Raw genomic sequence first — 20031 nt, 5'->3', positions numbered from 1 at the left:
GGGGAAATTTCCAACAGTTGAGGGATTTACCATGTCTCAGGATGGGCCAAAAGTACAATAAAAGTCTGTCTTAAAGGCTTGGCAGTGCTACATGCTACCTAATTCTACATTCCTGATAAGCCTAACAGCAGTTCTTCTGTCCATGTCCGAACCCAAACCCTTACTTCCCACTGAGGGCATGATCCCGTATCATTACTCTAAACCCTGAATCTTTGGAGAGCAAACAAGCTGGTTGGCCTAACACGTTTGCTTCTATGTGGGAAGTTTCCAAGATTAATGTACTATGTAAATAAATTAAGGACTCTGGTCAAAGTAATTCAGTTTTGCTGTTCAAAGCAAGGATATAGCAAAACTGCCATCAGTCAAAAACAGGGGCGGGGCGGTGGGGGGGCGGAGAATCCACATAGTTAAAAAACCAAAACCATACATTAAAGCTCAAGCACTAGCTCCTCTCTTAGAATGTATTTATTTTTAAGCTAGACACAAATTTGACCAAATGCTTTTCCAGTCCTAGGCAGGCGGTTTTAGAAGCAACGAAGAACGAAACTCATTAAAAGCAGCCACATTTATTTTAAAAACTAGTCTGAGGCAAGTAGAGAGGTAACAGCCTTCCACACTGGGGCAAGATCGAAGGATATCCCCGTACATAAACATGGTGCCCAGTCAAAGGATGAAGACATCAAATCTTCGTTTACGTCATACCATATGCCAAAAAGGATTGAAATACGTATCTAAGAGGGCAGGACAATTTTTATCTAATACAATTAAAACATGAAAGACTACTTTAGTGCATGTGGGCGCACAACTACTCACCATACCAAAACACACTGCGACACCCTAAATCTCAGGCCTTCGGTGTTAGGACATGTTGGTGTTATCTAATTCATAAGGAAATTGGAATTTTTTTTTTTTTTTTTACAATGAAGATCGCCAAATCAAGAATCCACTCACTAGCCAGTGGGCAACTGAGGAAGTTATCTGGAAAATTTTAAGGATTTTTTTTTTTTCAAGGCTGGAATGCCAGGCCCGAAAGCACCACAGACAAGGCCACCTGGGACATCTCCCTCTGCTCACTGAGTGGCATTGAAAGAGCTGCATTATTTTTATCCTGAGATTAAAAAACTGACAAGACCAGAAACTCAGTCAGGGTGACGTCAGTTACTTTAATACTGATGCGGGTAATGCCGGTCCATACATTGGCAAGGGGCGGGGACGGTTACAGAAACCTTTATGACGAGGCAGAGTCCATCCGCATGCATGTAGGTAGATAGATGCCTTTAAGACATGTTAGTATTTCTCTTTTATACTGATAGCCGAGAAACTGCAGTAGCTAACCTTCTGTTGCTTAAAGTGTTTCCCAGAGAAGGATGGTTAAGGGAGTGCTCAAAATTCTCTTTAAACCTTTTTGGTTACATCATGCAGAAAGACTTGATTTGGTGCTTACATGTCTTTTTACCCTTACCTAATAGTATTTATTAATCACACTTCTTAAAAAGGGAGAACAGACTGGAGGCTGTTTCCACAGCAATCCTCCATAGCTAGAATTCAGTAACGTTGCTTTGTTTTCATTGTATTTTAAGGTAATCCAGTCAAAGTGATACTAATTTTCCACTCCCCAAAGTGATATGCCGTCTTTTAAAAATAAATTGGCATCAAAGAGTTGTTTTAAAGAAAAGTTTTAAGTAATACTTTCAAATATAAAATTAGAATGGGATGTGGACATGGCGAAAATCAAGCAAGATCATTCTAGTGTCTGAAGTTTAAGAAAACCCTGTTTGGAAGTCCAGTTACTAGTTACGTGAACTAAACACCGTTCTTTCATAAACTCAACAATTAGTAAGCTTGTGACCTGGAGAACTCTTTCCTAACAATGTCAAGCGATGTGAATAATAACAACCATGTCTTTGGCATAACCGTATCTTAAATCACTCGTTTTACAGTTGAACAAACTCCAGGCCAAGGAGGAAGACAAGCCAGCCAGCTGAGACCCCAGAGAAATCCGCATCTCTGGAATCCTCAGACAGGGTACCGTCCTGCCCTCACATATAGGATATGATAAAGGAGCTTTGGTCTCTCTAATTGATGTATAGAGTTTAGGTAACATAATAAGGGTAATTCCAAGATAACTCACACTTTACTTAAAATAGATTTTCAATGACATCAAACTGTAAGCACTTGATTCAGGAAGGGCTGAAGAGCAGTCTGACTTATTTCTACCCCCACTGCTCCTTGAAGACGGGCTCCTCTCCATTTCGGGTGGGGAGGGGGGCGGGTGGCGATGAGGATAGATCCTTCCAAGGAAGCCACCTACTGGGCATATAAAAAGGACAGGAGAGCTGTTTTTTCTAGCTCCCTGCAGGGATATTTTGAAATTCTGTTATTTTATCCGTTCTCTTTTTTTGTTTGCATCCAAGCAACAGAATGAGATATCAGTTCATTTAAAGTTATGACCAAAGGCTCCAGCTGACCCACAGTTCTGACTGGCCTTCCTGGTCCACTCTCCCACTGTCCTCAGGGCTATTTCGAACATCCCTCCCCCTTCCCCATCTCAGGCCTTCAATGGGGAAAATGGAAGCTGTTGAGAGAGAATGCTCTCATTTTCCCCAATACCAAATCTAGTGAGCTATCTGCATTCACACCTGGTCACTTCCAGAACCTAAGCACCATCCAGTTACAAAGATCTGTATCTTGTCTTGATCCCTGTTTTATTCCCGAGGACCTAAAACAGTGCCTTGTAATAGGTGGACAATAAATATTTTAATAAATGAGTTAAAACACCATCTTCCTTCTTGACACGTGAACTGGAACTGTCCCTGTGCCCATTTGAGATGAACCCCTCTTGAATGTGAGTTCTCACTCATTCCCACTTGCCTGCCTATTCAGATTTCAGTCCCGCAATAAGCCACTTCTCCTGACAGCATGTATCTGTCCCCTTCTAATGGAATTTTCCAGTCTGCATATGATCATGCTATATTGTCTCCTTGAGTTAAAATCCTCCCTTAGCTCAGCCACACCTCAGCTCCAACCATGCTCCACTTTACATCAAAACGAGTTGTCCGCAACTGCTGGTTCTACTTCTGTCCCCTTCTGCTCACAACTCACTCCAAGCAGTTCTTCATCCCCAAACTCAGAGCCTGTTAACTTGGAAAAACCCTGAACATAGTGGCTAATTCGGTCATCTTGAGAGGCACTTGAATGACCATTCCCTTCTTGAAACACGTCACTTTTGTTCTAGTGTGCCACATTTTTCTGCTTTATCTGAGAGATTTGGAAGTCTCCTTTGCTGGCTCCCCCTTCCACATGCTGGGTGTGCCCCAGGACCCACCCCACCCTCTTCTGGGTCCACACGGTTGCACCTCAAACCATGGGTCCCAGAGCCAGCAGCATCAGCCTCACTGAAGAGCTTGTTAGACATGTAGCACCTCAGGCCCCACACCAGACCTACTGAATCCGAATCTGCATTTTAACAAACAGGTGACTCTTAGGCACATTAAAATTTGAGAGGCACTTATCTGTTTACAAGTGATTTGTCACATGCCTTTAAACTCTTATCGGCTAATTCCCAAATGTTTAACTCCTGTCCCTCCCTCAATTCCATGCTGGATCCCAAATCTTTAGCTCCTGGCCCCTCCCTCAATTCCATGCTGGATCCCCTGAGAAATCAGGTATCTCAAACCCAAATGCAAACAGAAATCTTGATTTGTCCCCTCAAGCCAAAAAACCTAAGAGTCACCCTGGTCATCTCTTTGCTTTCCGATTGCTGGGCCAAAATCCTTCCGCTGGCAGGATCTTGAAGACATAAGAAGAGTCCTACCACTAGCCACCACTTCCACAGCTACCGCCCTGGTCTAAGCTACCAATATTTCTGGTGCGAAGACTTCTAAGAGTCTCCTGATACTCCCTATTTTCACCAAGCCTCCCTATGACACATTTTGCATGCAGCATGATCAGAGCGATCTTCAAAGAACTCTTCAATATAAACCCTTCCCCAAATTTTCTTCCGTGGCTTTCGAGAGCCCTTGTTTTCTAGTCCCTCCCACACTGTGTCAAGGGCTCTCATCAAACCGGCAAGCTTGTTTGACTCCTCCCTTCCTTTAAATCTTTGCCTTGCTCACTTACTTCTTTTCCCTCTGGTCTCAGCTCAAAGATCACTTCCTTTAAGACTTTCTTTAATCACCATAATTAAGACTCACCTCCCTTCCCATCCATTTTGTTACTCTGCTTTCCTCCCCTCTAACAGTTACCTAGCATTACACACATTTGACTCCCCATCAAAACGTCTGGTGCATGAGCAAGGACTTTTTCTTTTGAAACCGCCACTGCTTAGAACAGTGCCCAGTACACAAGAAGCACTCAAGTGTTGAGTCTTCAAGTGCTGGCAGACCATTGGGGGCAAGGGACAACCTCTTGTGCATGTATCAGAACTTCTATGTGCTAGAGAGTCGTATAAATCTGGATGTAGAGAAGTCACCCACAGTTTACAATAGGCTCAAATTTTCATAATACGGCAGTTCTAAAAAAAACTTTTCTGTAGATTACAATCACCTGGAGATTTAAAAAAAATTCTCCGAATAGATGTTCATATATCCATCAATATGCTTATCCTTAAAATATCAGCCACATTCCAAATGAATTAGATCATGATTGTTGGGTGTGAGACACAGGTATCTACATTTCTTGAAGCTTTTGAGGTAATTCAAATAGGAGACAAGTTTAGGAACCACTGGTTTATAGCATGAGTTGATAACCATGGTATGAGACAGTATATGAAATCTAGAATCTTAAAAAAGAAATCCTAGTCAAAATGTTATGCAAACTTAAGACTTCTATTTCCTGTGTGGTATAGAAAAAAAACAAAAAAATTCATAAAAATAAAACTGTCTCAAACATTAGGTCTTAAAGAGAGCACATCTTCCAGGATTTTCCGTATCTGTTTTCCTATCAAGCCTAATATAAATTTGGGTACTTCTATTATGAAGTTTTTCTTTTCCTCATATGCTGAGGGAAATTTAATGTACATCGTCACAGCTGAAAGCTTTTGGAGACTGTGCACATATGGATATTTTTAATGGTGTCAGGTAAATAACTCTATCGTGGTAATGAGGATGTAATCACTAAGACAAAATGCTGTATTCTCAAGAGAGAAAAAAATTTTTTTACAACTCAACTATGTTACAATAAAATAAATTCTTCATCATGCTGTCTGATATTTCTCGCTCAAGAAGCAACATAACCAACTGCTTCCAGTCATCAAGCAAAACATCCTTAGGATAGAAGTTAATCAAGTATTGTGCATTTACCTGTCTCAAAGATCACCTTTAAACTGTCTTCACAACTCAGAATGAAGGACAAAATTTAAAAAAGAGAAAAACAAGTCATTTGATTATTAAAATCCTCACTATAGTGCAATTAACTACGGATCTCAAAAGAACCCTGGAGATATTTAAGCCAACCTCATATTACAGATGAATAACCTGACACCCAGAGGAGGTGAAGTAACATGCCTAAAAGTCACACAGGAGAGCTAGAAGAGGAAAAAAAAAAATTTTTTTCTCTTTTTCCAAACAAGCAGACAGAATTTTTCACATGTTAATCAAAAAAGAATCAAGATCATCAGATTAGGGAGAAATGAGGAATAAAATGTATGTTACACATAGATTTAAAGGACTAGTTAATCTGATGCCCCCTCCCCCAAACCAAAAAATTCTCCGAATAGATGTTCATATATCCATCAATATGCTTATCCTTAAAATATCAGAATCTTGGAAAATTCAATTTACAAATACATTATTAATTGCATTGTTATAACGAAATTAGTTCATTAAACGTGAAAACATCAAACAGCACCAATACCAGAAAGTTAAAGTGAATACACTATTACTTAAAATAATATATAATCACTGATTGGGACAGAAATCAACTATAGCCACTAGAAAACTATTTAAACTCCTGTTTGACATAAAGGCAGTATTTAAAGACTAATGTATGCCCTTTTTCCCACTGACAGGCCTGTGGCTAGGCATCGTAGCAGCGGGTTACGTGGAAAATGTTATTAAATAAGATGCGTTTTTTAAATTGCTCAACCTTGAACCATGATACTACATAACCCCATATTTTCCAATATAAGCCAATGGCACCATTTTTGGTATCCTAACTACGCTTACCTGTCCCAATTAAAACAAAACACAACTCCCTTATTAAGCACTAGATTAAATGTATCTATGATGCAGCCGCAAGACATTTACAAATGGGCTACTGACAGTGTATCAAAATGCTACTAAGGAAAATACAGCAGCAAATACTCTAGTAAGAGCACATTATTCCACATGGAATCCCAAATTATTCTTATCTCTAGCTCCTTAAATTCTTGGAAGACTAGAGATGAACAAGTGTATGTATAAATGGGGCTAGGGAGAAAGAAGCTCTAAATGTAGTGTTCATATTGTAAATTACCCAAGATAATCTGAATGCTTACAGAGAACTCCAACTACACCTTAATTTGTTAAAGCCCAGAGAACTAATAATGCTAGCAAAACTTTGGTGTTTACCCAAAAAACAGCATTGTAGTTTTAAATGAAAATGAAATAAGCATGGTTTGTGAAGTTTTTATAATGTTCACACCACCCTCTCCCTATTCCCTGCTCCTTTCATCAGGTGATCTAAAGACTACCTGGTTTAAAATATTTGGTAATTCAGTGCAGAAAATTAAGGTCACAGACAAAGTACAACAACTTTTAATACACCATTAATACTAATGATTAAAAATTATTGCATAGTCTTATGCATTTACCCTAAAACATTTTCCGAAAGTAAATTCTGAAAGAATTATATAAAAGACAAATAACCTTCTAAAACGTGGATGGCATTTACTACCTCGATCTTCTATCCTTTTTTGCCTTGTCAGTACTTTTGTCCATTGTTTTCTCATTATCTCCCCTGCACTTTGGGCAATACCACTTCCCCTTTGGTTTATAGGTAAGCGAAACACATGAAAAGTGAAACCATTCAATTGGACACTGTTCATTGTCACATCCGATCATTTCCCCATAAGACACTTGGTTACATAAACAGTATGTAGGTTCATTGGGATCGATTGCAAACTCAACAGGCGATGCTTCCCTTTCCTGCTTGGCCTTGGAGCGTTTCTTTTTCTTGGCTGACTTGGATTTCTTTTCTTTAGGTGGCTGATCATCACAGTCTTCAATCCCATTCGTCATGTGACATAAATCACGGCTTTCACTGGTTCGCTGTCTGCGGGGTCTTCTTGAAGATCTTTCCGGTTGGCTGGAATCCATCTTTGCCTTATCCGAGGCCCGTTCACCTTCAGCAGGATCTTGAAAACACTGAGAATGCAACTCCATTTGCCTTGCCCGATTTTCCACCAATTCGAGCATCTGTGTGACAATCTGAATTTTTTCATCTCCCAACTCTTGACTGTTGATTAATGCTCTCTGGAGATGTTGCTGTAGGCGTTTTTTCTGGTTTGAATCATCTTCTTTCTTATATTTTTCATAGACATCATCAATTTCCTTTAATGTTTCTAAAAACGTAAGAGAAAAATCAGAACATTTGTGCATTAGCACATATAATATTTTTTAAGTTAGTTATCTTTCACAGAACTGGTAAAGTTGAATGAACTCAAATCATAAATCACACTCCTCTTGGTATGTATACATTGAAAAACATTATTTCCCATAGAAAGACCGTATGTTATCCAATATGAAAGTGTATTTAGAAATAAACTAATAAGAATACAAAGTTTTCTTTTTTAAAATTATTTATTTTTTTTACAAAGCTTTCTAATACTCAGTCTATATTAAAAAGGATAAGAGGAGTGCGTGGCTGGCTCAGTTGGTAGAGCATATGACTCTTGATCTCGGGGTCATGAATTCAAGCCCACATTGGGTGTTGAGCTTACTTAAAAAAAACAAAAACAAAAAACTGGGGCATCTGGGTGGCTCAGTCGGTTGAGCATCTGCCTTCGGCTTGGGTCATGATCCCATCGGGCTCCTTCCCAGGGGTGGTGGGGGGGGGAGCCTGCTTCTCCATCTCTCTCTGCCTGCAGTTCCCCCTGCTTGTGGCTCTCTCTCTCTCTGTCAAGTAAATAAATAAAATCTTTAAAAAAATTTTTTTAAAAGGATAAGAGATGTATGTATTAATTAATACTCAAAGTATTTTACATGGGCAAGAACATTGTATGCCACTTTATGGTCTACCTAGTGAAGTCACTTATACGTCATCTGAACCTCAAAACAACCTGTAATAAAATTTACATGCCAGACTTCAACTGTAAAACTTAGAGAGGTTCTAAAACTAAGCTACAGATGACTATCCATCTGTGTTTACAGGATTTACAGTTCAATCAGTGACTTGCTACATGACTCCAGAGAGACATTCACCTTGATGTTCATATCATATCCCTGGGCACTCTTAAACAAAGCAGACACAAGTAACTCTTCCCACCATATTAGTTTCAATAGCTCATTTATTTTTATCATATGGGAGATTCTGAAAACCAAACTATTTCCAGGGTAGGTTTAGGTTCAGATTCTGGCATCAACTGACTAAGCTACTAATAAAATTACAGTAAAGTCAGCAGTGGGGCACTCTGCTTTTGTAGATAACTCAGCAGTTGGTTTTAAGCTTTTTAAACTGCTGATTTCGGTATTGTATAGCATGTGGGACACATTTAAATCAATTAAAAATGTCTGAGTCACTAGATGGTATACAAAAATCTGAAAATATAGTTCCAGATGTCACAAAAAATTTACGTAAGATTAGTTTTTTATTCAAATCTGTTCTATTTCTTGTCCTTATGAGATAAAGCTATCTAAAGGAGAGTTCTGTCTTACTTAAGGTGGAGAAACAAAAATTAACTCTAATTTACCACACCACATGGCGTATCATTATATTCTAATAGTACTACCAGCACGTGGCATACCATTGTTTTACCTTCTAATATTATTACTCTAATGATAACAACAGAAATGTTAGAGGAGTAAAATGTGTACACTACGGCTGTCTGCAAGAAAGGTTAACACAAAGCAGGTCTTCAACACGACTCTTAGGCATTAACTCCTCCCTAGAAATTAAACATACTCACACTTGATGGACAATGGCTTAACCTGGGATACATGACAAAGTGCCACCACACATTTGAGGGTACTCATACCTGCACAGTATATTTTAAAACAAAGTTCATATCTAGCCCATTTGCCCAGCTAGGTATGTAAGTGGTTTTCTTAAGAACATAATTTTTCTCCAGGAAAAATAATTACATATTTTCCCCTCAGACACAAAACTTGAGGATTAAAAAATAAAGGTAAATCTTATTTTAAATATTCTGTACCTAACTATCAGGAGTTAGATGCTAATTATAGTCTATCATCCAGGCACACTGATACTGTGTATGAGAAGAATTCTTATTTCTAAGACTCCTTAATTACATAATGAAAGAAGAAGAGAAACTAACACTTACTAAGCCCCTTTTATGCGATAAAGATTTTCTCATTTAATCTCCAAGGCAACCCCATGAGGAAGCTATCACTTCTATACATGAAGAAAATGAAGTTCAAGAGGTAACAACCCCTGACTTTGAACTCTGCCAGACATGTATGTCTGGCTCCGCCGTTTAAGCACTTTCTACTAGCTGCATGGAAGCCACCTGAAATTATTAATTTTTAGTTCAGTGGTTATTTACCCAAGCAATTATGAACAAGAATATAGGAACAAAAACTGAGGCTCTCTAATAACCATATCCCATAATAAATACTTCTTTCAAATGTGAAACTGTTGTCTTCATTTCTCTATTTTCATTTTTTTAAAGATTTTATTTATTTATTTGACAGAGAGAGACACAGCGAGAGAGGGAACACAAGCAGGGGAAGTGGGAGAGGGAGAAGCAGGCTTCCCACGGAGCAGGGAGCCCAATGCGGGGCTTGATCCCAGGACCCTGGGATCATGACCTGAGCCGAAGGCAGACAGACGCTTAACGACTGAGCCACCCAGGCGCCCCAAAGCCGTTTCTCTATTTTTAAAAGTTTCTAATTCTTCAGTAATTTCTCAAAGTGTCTCAAATAGGTAGGAGAGAAACTTTTTTGATTTCCTGTATAATTTATATCACTAAATACTGCAGGAAGTATTAAATCCAAAAACAGAAAATACTTAAGAACTAGCAAAGAAATAAAAAGCATATGAAATCTGAACCAAGAACACACAAGTATATAAAGCTAAATTATGGAAGTGGAGCTTAGTAAGCATGGGCACAGACTGAAAACTAGATCCTTCTTCTATATTAATCTTGAAATAACCAATCTTAATGGAGCTGAAAATGTTTATAATCTCTCAATCTTTTAAAGCCTAATACTGTTTCTCACGCTAGTAGGGCTGCTTAGGACAATTCTAGATGGTCAAGATGGCAGATTTCCCTGTAACCGATTTTCCCTCCCAAATTCAAATGAAAATAGCTTAATTCTTTTAAAGGCAAATATGTGTCTTTAAGGAAATGTAAAACCATGCAGGATTTACAAACGTCAGAGTCACCATTTGAAAAACTAAAAGTGCTCAATATACAGCACATATGTATCATTTTTAGCCTACAATTCAAGTATGTGCTCCATGTCTGTAGAAAATACCTTTGGAGAGTTTTTACTAAGTAAGTTTTTATAAAAAGTTAATAGTTAAGAAAAAAAAAAAAAAAGGATGTGCGCATGAAGTAGCCAGCCTACTTCCCCACCTAGTTATTTGAACCAGTCACTTAAATTCCTTGTAAAACTTGTCTGTAAAATATATTTTTACTTCATAGGATTATTGTGAGATAATGTTCTGGACCTGGCACAGTGATGACACACAGTAAGTAAACACTATTTAATTCTCTTTCCCCCAAAAGAGATTAGTCTTATCAACAACCCTATCATATGGGTTCGGAAGTTAGAAATAAATTACAGATTCGAAAACACAGAAACAATTAAATATTCTTAACATGCTACAGGCCAGACAATGTCACCCCAGAAGTGGGTTCCTTTGAGACTAAACCATAAGAGTAGTGATGGGTCTAGAAAAAGAGAACGGGGCCCAAAAAGTTATCTTTTTAAAGTCCGTACGGCTGTTTCCACATTATGTCCAAGGTCTGGTCCTTGATCAGGCTTATTAAACGCAAAACGGTTCCCCATTTAAATTTCTCCCCTCCTAGTAGTACACGAAAGGTCCACCAATAGTGGATGATAAATGATACCCTCTGTAGGAAAAGACTTGATTCCCTGTCTTAGTTTTCTTGGGTCTGACCACAAAGGGTGGTTTTTGCCTCATCACTCAAACTTGGCGAAGGAGGGACCCATGAGTTAAGGGACGCCAGGCGGTTGCCCAGTCAACCACCCACTTCCACCCGGGGCCCGGAAATGACGCAGGCCCGGAACCTACGCGGTGCTAGGGTCAGCGACGGTCCTAGTAGCTGAGCGTTTCTTCGTCCTGATTGAGTGGTGGAGAAAGGGTCGAAAAACCACGACAAACACGTTCCAAACCTCAACACTGACTCTGCTAGGAAAGAACTAACGTTCCGCAGGCTTCCGACACCTTCCCACCAGCCAGCTCCGCCCAAACCTTCCGGGGACCAGCCATTTTCGAGGCGGGCGGGAGCGCGCCCGTCCACGCCCCTCCCATGTTCTACGTCACTCCCTCAGGCCCCGCCCCCAGGGACAGCAGGCCCTCCCCGCCACACACACGCCCCTCTTCCTTTCCCCGCGGGGACCCCTCCCCTTTTAACCATTTGGCTGATGGCGCTCGGGAAAGGCTGCGGCCCGGAACTTTCCCTGGGGCGGGAGAAGGGAACGTACTCCGTTCCCGAGCCGGGAGCCGGAGAGCCGAGGGAGGGACCTCCCCAGTCCGCCTTCGCGGCCCTCTCCTGCCCCCTCCCCCCCGCACGTTCCAATGCATCTGCTCTCGGGGTGGGGGCCGGAGGGGGGGTTGGGGAAAGCCAGGCCCCGGAGACCAGCGGGAGCCCGGCTGCGGCCGGCCGCTCACTCCCTACAGCCCCCCGCCCGCTGCACGCTCCCTGGCCGGGGCAGAAGGGTCTGCGGCACGGGGCAGACAAGCGCCGGAACAAATGCTGCTTAAAATGGCTGATTCCTCTCCACACCAGCTGCAGCCGCTGGGTCTGCAGCGGGGGCTGACGAGCGGCCCCCACCCCCACCCGTGATACCCCACAGAAATCCTCGCCGACCGCAGCGGGGGTCAGGGAGGGCCGCGAGCCCGGTCTCCAGTCCCTCTCTTCCGTCCCACACACCAGACCCCGTCTGTGCACTCGGGGAGACTGTCACAGGAGAAATGGAAAGTGGCACTTCACCCGGCAGGCTCCGAGCGACAGTGCCCGGAGGCCAGCGAATCCGACTGAGGGGAGGACCCGCACAGGCGGCCCCGCGGCCCCCTACCTTGATATTTGTTGTCCAGCTCTCGAAGCACAGACACGTTCCTCTGCATGTCGTGGGGCAGCGACTCCACACACTCGAGGTAGTCCTGCACGTAGCAGGTGAGGAGCCGGCTCCGCTCCCCGGTCAGGAGCGCGGCCGACGAGTATAGTTGCTGCTGCTGCTGCCCTAACATCCTGCCGCCGCTGCTGCTCCTCGCCGCCGCCGCCGCCGCCGCCTCCGCATCCAGCAGCCACACATGCAACAGCCACAGCGGCCGCGGCTCCTCTGCTGGGCAGCCCGGCGCCGCGGGGACACCGGCAGCCGCTCAAGAGGGCACAGCCGAGTCCCCCGATCTCCACTCCCCCCAAAAGAAGCCCTCACTCCCCGCCCCCGCGGTAACAAGCCCAGGGGCGGGGCGAGAACAGGGCTCCCTCCTTTTTCCCCTCCCTCCCCAGGACTAGAGCAGCGGGGATCCCCCGGCGGATCTGGCGCCGGGGTCCCGGGCGTTGACACTTCCCGTCCCCCTCGGAGTCCCCCGATGCTACCAATGCCGTCTCGTAGCACAGATCCCCATGACAAGCCCCTCGCTGCCCCCTTTCCTCCCAATCACCCTCCGTGCCTGTCGGAGAGTCTCTCACTGGACTGCCCCCGCCCCTCCGCCTGCGGCCGCCTCTGCGCCTGCGCAGGACTTACTCCTAATAAGGACGGGGGCCCGCCCCTACCGCCCTACCGAAGGGTTCGCATTCTCCCGCCTTCCCACCGCCACTCGGGCGATTGGTCTGTCAACTCTCGGCCCGGGGGGAGGGTGCGGAGGACGGCCAAACGGCAGGCTGCGCCCCGCCCCCTCTTAAAGGAGAAGGACTGTCAAGCCCACCTCTTTGCTCAATGTCTGAATGGGACTTGGGAGGGAAGGTGGCTGGCTCCTTCCTTCCGCCTTTCCCACAGGGAGGGGGAATCTCGGTCCAACTCCCTCGGCCCGGTGTTACCGACATTTTCCCCATCAGGTGGCTCTGGCGCGGCAACTCGCGGGGCTTTAAAAGAGCAGCAGGCGGCCGGCCGCTTTTCGCTACAACCTGGAGTAAGGCCGGCGGGAACTACGCGACCCAGCGTGCAGCGGGCGCGGCTCCCGGCATGCTCGGCGGCTCTGTTCCCGCCGATCCGCCGCGGTTCGCCCGGCCGCCGCTTCAGCCCTGTCCGCGGGCCCCGGCCCTCCTGCGGCGGCTTTCGGGGCTCACGGAGCGCCGGGAGGGGTGGGGGTGGGGGTGCTGGTCGCCGAGGTAGGCGGTGCTCCCGCGGGCCCCCTGCATTTTCTTTCTCTTTTAGTCGGCTCGCCTTTTAAATCTCCCTCCTGGCTCTTAGCATGTTTCCGCCCTTCCTCATATGCGGGGGGGGTCTCCCGCCGCCGAAGTACCTTGCAGGTTTTGTCCACCTTCCGGCTCTTAAGGAATCCTCCGTTTAGTTTAGTCTGCCTCTGCCCCAGAAACGTGTTTGTCCAACACACAACCTTTAAAAAGGATTTTACCCCCTCCGGTGTAAGAACGTTTAAGCATTAGACGTCTGCGCGGGCTTAGAGGCAGAAGGAGCGCACCACCCCCTTTTCATCTCTTTTTACCCTAAGACTGAAAACGGCTGGGGGTCGGGGGGGCGGGAAGAAGGGAAATGAGGATAAAAGCCTAATCAGTAATCGGGCCCACGTCCTTATCTATGTGATCGACTTTCAGGGCTTAATTTTTGTGTCGTGTTAAATGAAACGCTCAGCAGAGGTGCTAATTTTAATGCCAGCCTGACTCTCCGGATGTAATAACATTTGTTTTTGAAAAAAATGGCTGTAAATAGAACGAATACGCGGAGAATTTTAGTGGAATGCCTATGAAAACAAGTCCTCTTCCGAGTAGTACCTTTGAGTTAAAAAGGAAACGTAAGTGGATTTCTCCCTTCTATCCAGTTGGTTCGCAGGGGTGGTGCACCTGTGTGGTGACCTATTTAGAGCACTTTTGAAAACAGTAGTAGAAGTAACCATTGATGTGCAGCGAGAAGTCTAGACTTTGATCTACAGGAAATTTTAAATTGTAAGCCAAAACAAAGCCCTCCAGAAAATTCGGCATCTTGGTAACAACAAAAATATTGCATGGGACTCGGAGATTGTCTGGTGTTGTTATCCTGTGACACTTTTGGGGGTTTGACTCCTTGAATATTAAATCAACCAAGGCAGTACGGTGTGGTTTGTTTCGGAGAACCGTCTCGGGATTTCACTGTCATTCTTTAAATCCTTCAGATTAAACAGCCAGGTTTTGTCAAAAAACAGTCACTGTTAAAAATGCAATTTTATTGCTTTTTACCTGAACCCTACTGTTCTTGTTTACTAATGGGTTTGATTCAGGTAGTCTTTATTGGAGGCCCAAAATAATGTAAGATGCCTTTTTTACTGATTTAGGTTAGGCACTGAATGTACCTATGGATTTTATTCAGCCTGAGAAGTAACCTGCAGGCACATAGGACACGTGGTCTGAACCTAGCAGTAAGAAAGCAGAGAGATGCAGAATACTTAAGACTACTGCCTCAAGGAACCTAGAGCAAGAAGCGAGGAAAGGAGGCTGAGTATGATAATGGAGATCTTTTATACATTATTTTCACCTTTCATAACTGTTGAACAGGCTGAAAGGAAGCAAAAAATCCAAACAGTGATTTTTCAGCTTGTGTTGGACTACGCCTATAAGAACAGTGTAATATGGGTGTGTGTGTATGAATATTTCAGATGTGCTTTTTTTGCTATATTTATAAAAAAGGCTTATTCCTGCCATATTTATGAAAGCACACTGTGGGGGGGGGGGGAGAAGAGTACTTACATGGAAAAAAAAATCACCATATTCCCTAAACTCAACTCGACCGTTGGTTATTTATCATGTTCTTTTCTTCTCAGTAACCACTTAACTGGACATTTGGGGGCTTTTCAAGGCTTTTTTGCCTTGCTGAGCCAAATGTGAAATTTTAAAGCCCCCAATTCTCGGCAATGTAGAAATTAATTAGTGATTTACTCTGATAAAGCAAAAAGGCATCTTATTTACTTTTTAAAATATTTTCTACCATAAAGTAACCCTAAAAAAGATAGGTAACCCCCAAATTAGTAGGAGTGTCTGGGATTACCTGTAATTTCAAAATCCGTTTCTTTTAAGAGGTCCCTGGTGGGAAGTGTTTATGCCTCTAAACCTATGTCTTGTAGCCCTTATTTATATTGTGAGAGGGGAGGGCAAAGCTTCAAACTCTCATTGAAAACAAACTAACAGATAGTTCTGAAGGATTCCTAAAGATACTCCTGAGAAAATTCAGCTATTGCTTAAGTCAGGCCAATTAAATTTGAAATGTTTTTTTTCTTCTTAATGTTTTGTAAAACTTCTTAATTACAGAAAATTTCGAACATGCATAGGAGTAGAGCTAATAGGGATGCCTGGGTGGCTCAGTCAGTTAAGTGTCTGCCTTCTGCTCAGGTCATGACCCCAGAGTCCTGGGATTGAGTCCCGCATCCCGCTCCCTGCTAAGTGGGGAGCCTGCTTCTCCCTCTACCTGCTTCTCCCCCTGCTTGTGTGCTCTCTCTCTCTAGCAAATAAATAAAATCTTTAAAAAAAAAAAAAGAAGAGTAGAGGTAATAATACAATAATCCCAATGCCCTATTCACCCAGCTTGAACATACATCAGTATATGTCCAACATTATTTCATCTGTGGCCTTCCACACTTACCTTCCCTTGCTGATTTGTTATATTTTATCTGTAAATACTTTAAATATGGAGGGATAAGAGATAATTTAAAAAAAATCATACCCACAATTCCATTATCCCATCAAAAAGATTATCATTTAATATTCAGACAATTAAAATTTCCAAAATTTCCCTATTGTCTCATTAATATCATTTTACACTTGGTTTAACAGAATCCAAACAAGTTCCACACCTTGCATTTAGTTAGTTAGATCTTTTCTAAACCAGTAAGAGGCAGTTAATTCCCTATTCAATTCAGTGAAGCAAATAGCAATGTTTTTCTAAGGAGGATGTTTGGATAGTTAAAAAGCATTGTTAAAAGTATAAGGAGATTCTAGGAAAGCACTTTAAACAAAAATCCTCATATTAAAAGGTCACCAATTGTTAGCCCACAGTAGAAATGTAATTGTACCTAATGCAAATAAGTAAATCATTACAAATGTAAGAGTTCATATTAGTTTAGAGTATAATTTGTTCTGGAAGATCCAGTGAAGCATTTTATTTTATTCTTTTTTTTTTTAAAAGATTTATTTATTTATTTGACAGAGACACAGCGAGAGCGGGAACACAAGCAGGGGGAGTGGGAGAGGGGGAAGCAGGCTTCCCGCTGAGCAGGGAGCCCGATGCGGGGCTCGATCCCAGGACCCTGGGATCATGACCTGAGCTGAAGGCAGAAGTTTAATGACTGAGCCATCCAGGCACCCCCCAGTGAAGCATTTTAAATTGTAGTGAAAAAAATTAAAACTTTAAGTCAGGTCATTAGTACGATAGGCAACTAAAGCAAGCAGTCTGTCTCCACTGAGGTCAGTTTTCAAGTATTTTTAATTGCTTTATTGCATAGGTAGTACACACTAATTGTATTCAAAAAACAAAATAGAGCTAAAAAGAGGATACATAAAAATCACTACAAACTGGAGATAGCTCTTCTCGGTATCTAAGTATAACCTCAAGATACAATTCCAATTTACTTTTTTGCTTTGAGGAAATACTTTGGCTAGGACTAAAGGATAAAGTTAAGAAAATACCAGATTCTTGAGGTGCAACATTAGAAATATGAGCAGTGTTGGTCTGTACATTTAGTTCATGAGGTAGCACAGATTTAAAATTGGTTGTATACAGTCAGTCCCACTATGGGTTATAGTATTGTTCAGCATTGAGAATGACTACTGTCAGCAAGATGATCACAGCAAAAAATGAAGGGATTATGAATGACTGGGACTGTAGTAAAGAGAAAATTCAGTATCATGAACTATCATTCCCATAGCCAAGAAGAAAAAGCAAACATGTTATCTACTTTGGTTATCTTAGAAAAAATAACACATATGGTATACTTTGCATATTGCTGACCAGAAAAACATTCAGTTTTCCCTAGGTGGTTACCATAGTTACATGAGCTGTTTATAGCATCAAGAGGAGGAACTAGGTCACAGTATTGAAGGAGTTTGAATTATGCAATTATGTTTCCTAAAAACAGGAAGGGGTTTAAATTTTAGGGAAGAGAGATTTATATTTTATGTTCAAAATTGAAATTCTGGTCTAATTTTGCCAGTGAAACTTAAAATTTTGTCCAAAATTAAATAGTTGATACTGTAGGTATAAATTGTTCACTCTATACAAATGCTGTAATTGTGTGTGCTGTAATCCGTAAGTGTGATAAGAGATGCCAATGTATTCCTTGAAGATACTTATTTATCTTAGTGAGCTATCTTATCTTCAAATGTTTTTGCAGGTAATCAGTAAACCCAACAGTAGCCTAGAATCTCAGAGTAGCCAAATCATGTGTAAACTGAAGCTTTGACTTCTTACCTTTGAAATCTTGAGAATAAAGCTTGGTGCAATGCCTGTCAGATGCTACTCTTCACCCAATTTGTCATAATTTTCCTATTAATTTCATCAAATGGATAGAGAAAAGTGGTCGGGAGGTAATGTTTTGAAAGTTGTTAGGGGAGCACCTGGCTGCCTCAGTCGGTAGAGCAAGCAACTCCTGATCTCAAGCCCCACGTTGGGCTTGGAGCCTACTTTAAAAAAAAAAAAAAAAAAGAAAGAAAAAACTTGAAAGCTGTGGTAGCCTAGATTAATCCTGTATATGTGTATGTATATAAATATGTGTTTACATATATGGATGTATATACATCCTATATATATATGTGAATATGTATATATATATACACACACATACATTTTACACACATATATATATTTTTTTGTTTTGTTTTAAACTAAGAACCTCACAAAATGATGATTTCATTCAGGAACCATGTCTGTTGTATCAGAGCCCTGCAGAGTGGTCAATAAGTAAAAGTTGGATGCAGGAAAAGAAAATTAAAAATTGCATTTTAAGTTTGCAGGAATTGCAGGTGGTTATTTTTAATCTCATGATCATCAGTCTAGACTCACAGACCTTTTTAGCTAAAAGTAATCACAGATCAATGATTTCCCCAAAGGAAGAGAGAATAGGCAACAGGCAGCCTCACAGGAAGGAGAAGCTGGGTAAGCCTCTGCCACTGATAGTAATTTATCATAACTATCATGGCTGTAGGGATGGGGAAGGGGTTGGGGGTCCCTATTAATAGACCACCCCTAGGCCAACATGTTTTTACAGATGATGATTTGGAGACCCAGAGAAGTTAATTAATTTGCTCAGGGTCACATAGTAACTTACGAAATAAGTGTACACCTAGAAATTTAAGAGTAAAACAATTATTTGTTAGTTTTATTATCTAGCTGATAATCATTAGAAAGGACATAGGGAGAAAAGTGAAGAGCTTGGGATATTATAAAATTACTTTTTCCGAGAAGTCTTGCAGCAAATTGAACAAAATTATCCCTAAAAGAAAATTAGAATTTCCTGAACAATAATATTCAAAATAATCATAAAATCAAAAGTGCTAGAAACCCTGTTTTCTTTAGACTGTTATTGTCAGTGCAAATGACTTATGCCTTTAGTTCTGGCTGAAGTATGATCTTTTATAAATAATACTAATACTACTGGCCAGGAGCCTTTTGCTAAATCTTTTGTTCCTTTTAAATTATTCTAACTCTTTTTTTTAGGAGGATGGGATATATTTTACTTAACAGGTTTTGAGCTTTATTAATTTAAATACTTTTTTCATTGCTATTTCTGTGTGTCTCTTAATTGAAGTATGCATACAATGGTATATTAGTTTCAGGTGTGCAACATAGTAGTATTTCCACAGTAGTATTAGGCACAATGGGCAAACCTTACCATAGGTGTAGTCCCCATCTGTCACCATACAAAGTGATTACATTATTATTGACTATATTCCCTATGTTGTACTTTTCATCCCTGTGACTTATTTCTAATTGATTATTTAATGAGGCTTTATTGGAGCTATTATTACACTAATCACTCTTGTCATGGTTAATTTAATCCACCATTTTGGTAAATACTGATTTCTCTTCTGAGGGTGACAAATTTTTAAAAATTGCTTAGCCAGTTTTATTTCCATAAATTGAGGTCCTCTGACTCTTTTTTTTTTTTAGTGTTTTTTGGGGGTAGGCATTTTGTTTTATTTTTTAGTGAAGTATAATTAATATACAATATTATATTAGTTTCAGATGTACAACATTGATTCAACAATCCTATATGTTACTCAGTGCTCACCACAATAAATAGTCAGGATCTGTCACCCAACAATGTTATTACAATACTTTTTACTATATTCTGTATGCTATACTTTTCACTTCTATGAAGTGAAGTTATTTATTTTATAACTGGCAGTTTGTACCTCCGAGTCCCCTTTATTTAGTTTCCTGATCCCCCCACTCTCTGACTCTTTTACATATAAAAGAGTACATAAACCAGTGTATCTTGCCTTATACAATTTACATGTTTCTGAAAAATTGTGCTTAA

The 20031-nt window shown here is 41.4% G+C and overlaps 1 protein-coding gene across 1 annotated transcript; it reads right to left on the bottom strand.

The window, feature by feature from the left end:
* Positions 1–547: 547 nt before the first annotated feature.
* On the bottom strand, positions 548–13068 carry ING2 (inhibitor of growth family member 2). Its single transcript, XM_025886137.2, has 2 exons — positions 12426–13068; positions 548–7540 (listed from the first exon to the last, which is right to left on the bottom strand). The coding sequence occupies exons 1-2, from the start codon at positions 12595–12597 to the stop codon at positions 6870–6872; spliced, it is 843 nt and encodes a 280-aa protein (XP_025741922.1). The 5' UTR covers positions 12598–13068; the 3' UTR covers positions 548–6869.
* Positions 13069–20031: the final 6963 nt, after the last annotated feature.

Source organism: Callorhinus ursinus, unplaced genomic scaffold, assembly GCF_003265705.2.
Source record: "Callorhinus ursinus isolate GAN/ISIS: 27379988/994484 unplaced genomic scaffold, GSC_fseal_2.0 scaffold17, whole genome shotgun sequence".
Lineage (NCBI taxonomy): Eukaryota > Metazoa > Chordata > Mammalia > Carnivora > Otariidae > Callorhinus > Callorhinus ursinus.
Note: the sequence above shows the minus strand (reverse complement) of the source record. Positions and strands in the feature narration are given on the sequence as shown.

Coding starts and splice junctions, on each gene's coding strand:
- ING2 (XM_025886137.2), bottom strand. CDS start 12,597: ATGTTAGGGCAGCAGCAGCAGCAACTATACTCGTCGGCCGCGCTCCTG. Junction 7,541..12,425: donor GCTGGACAACAAATATCAAG/GTAGGGGGCCGC, acceptor TTACGTTTTTAG/AAACATTAAAGGAAATTGAT.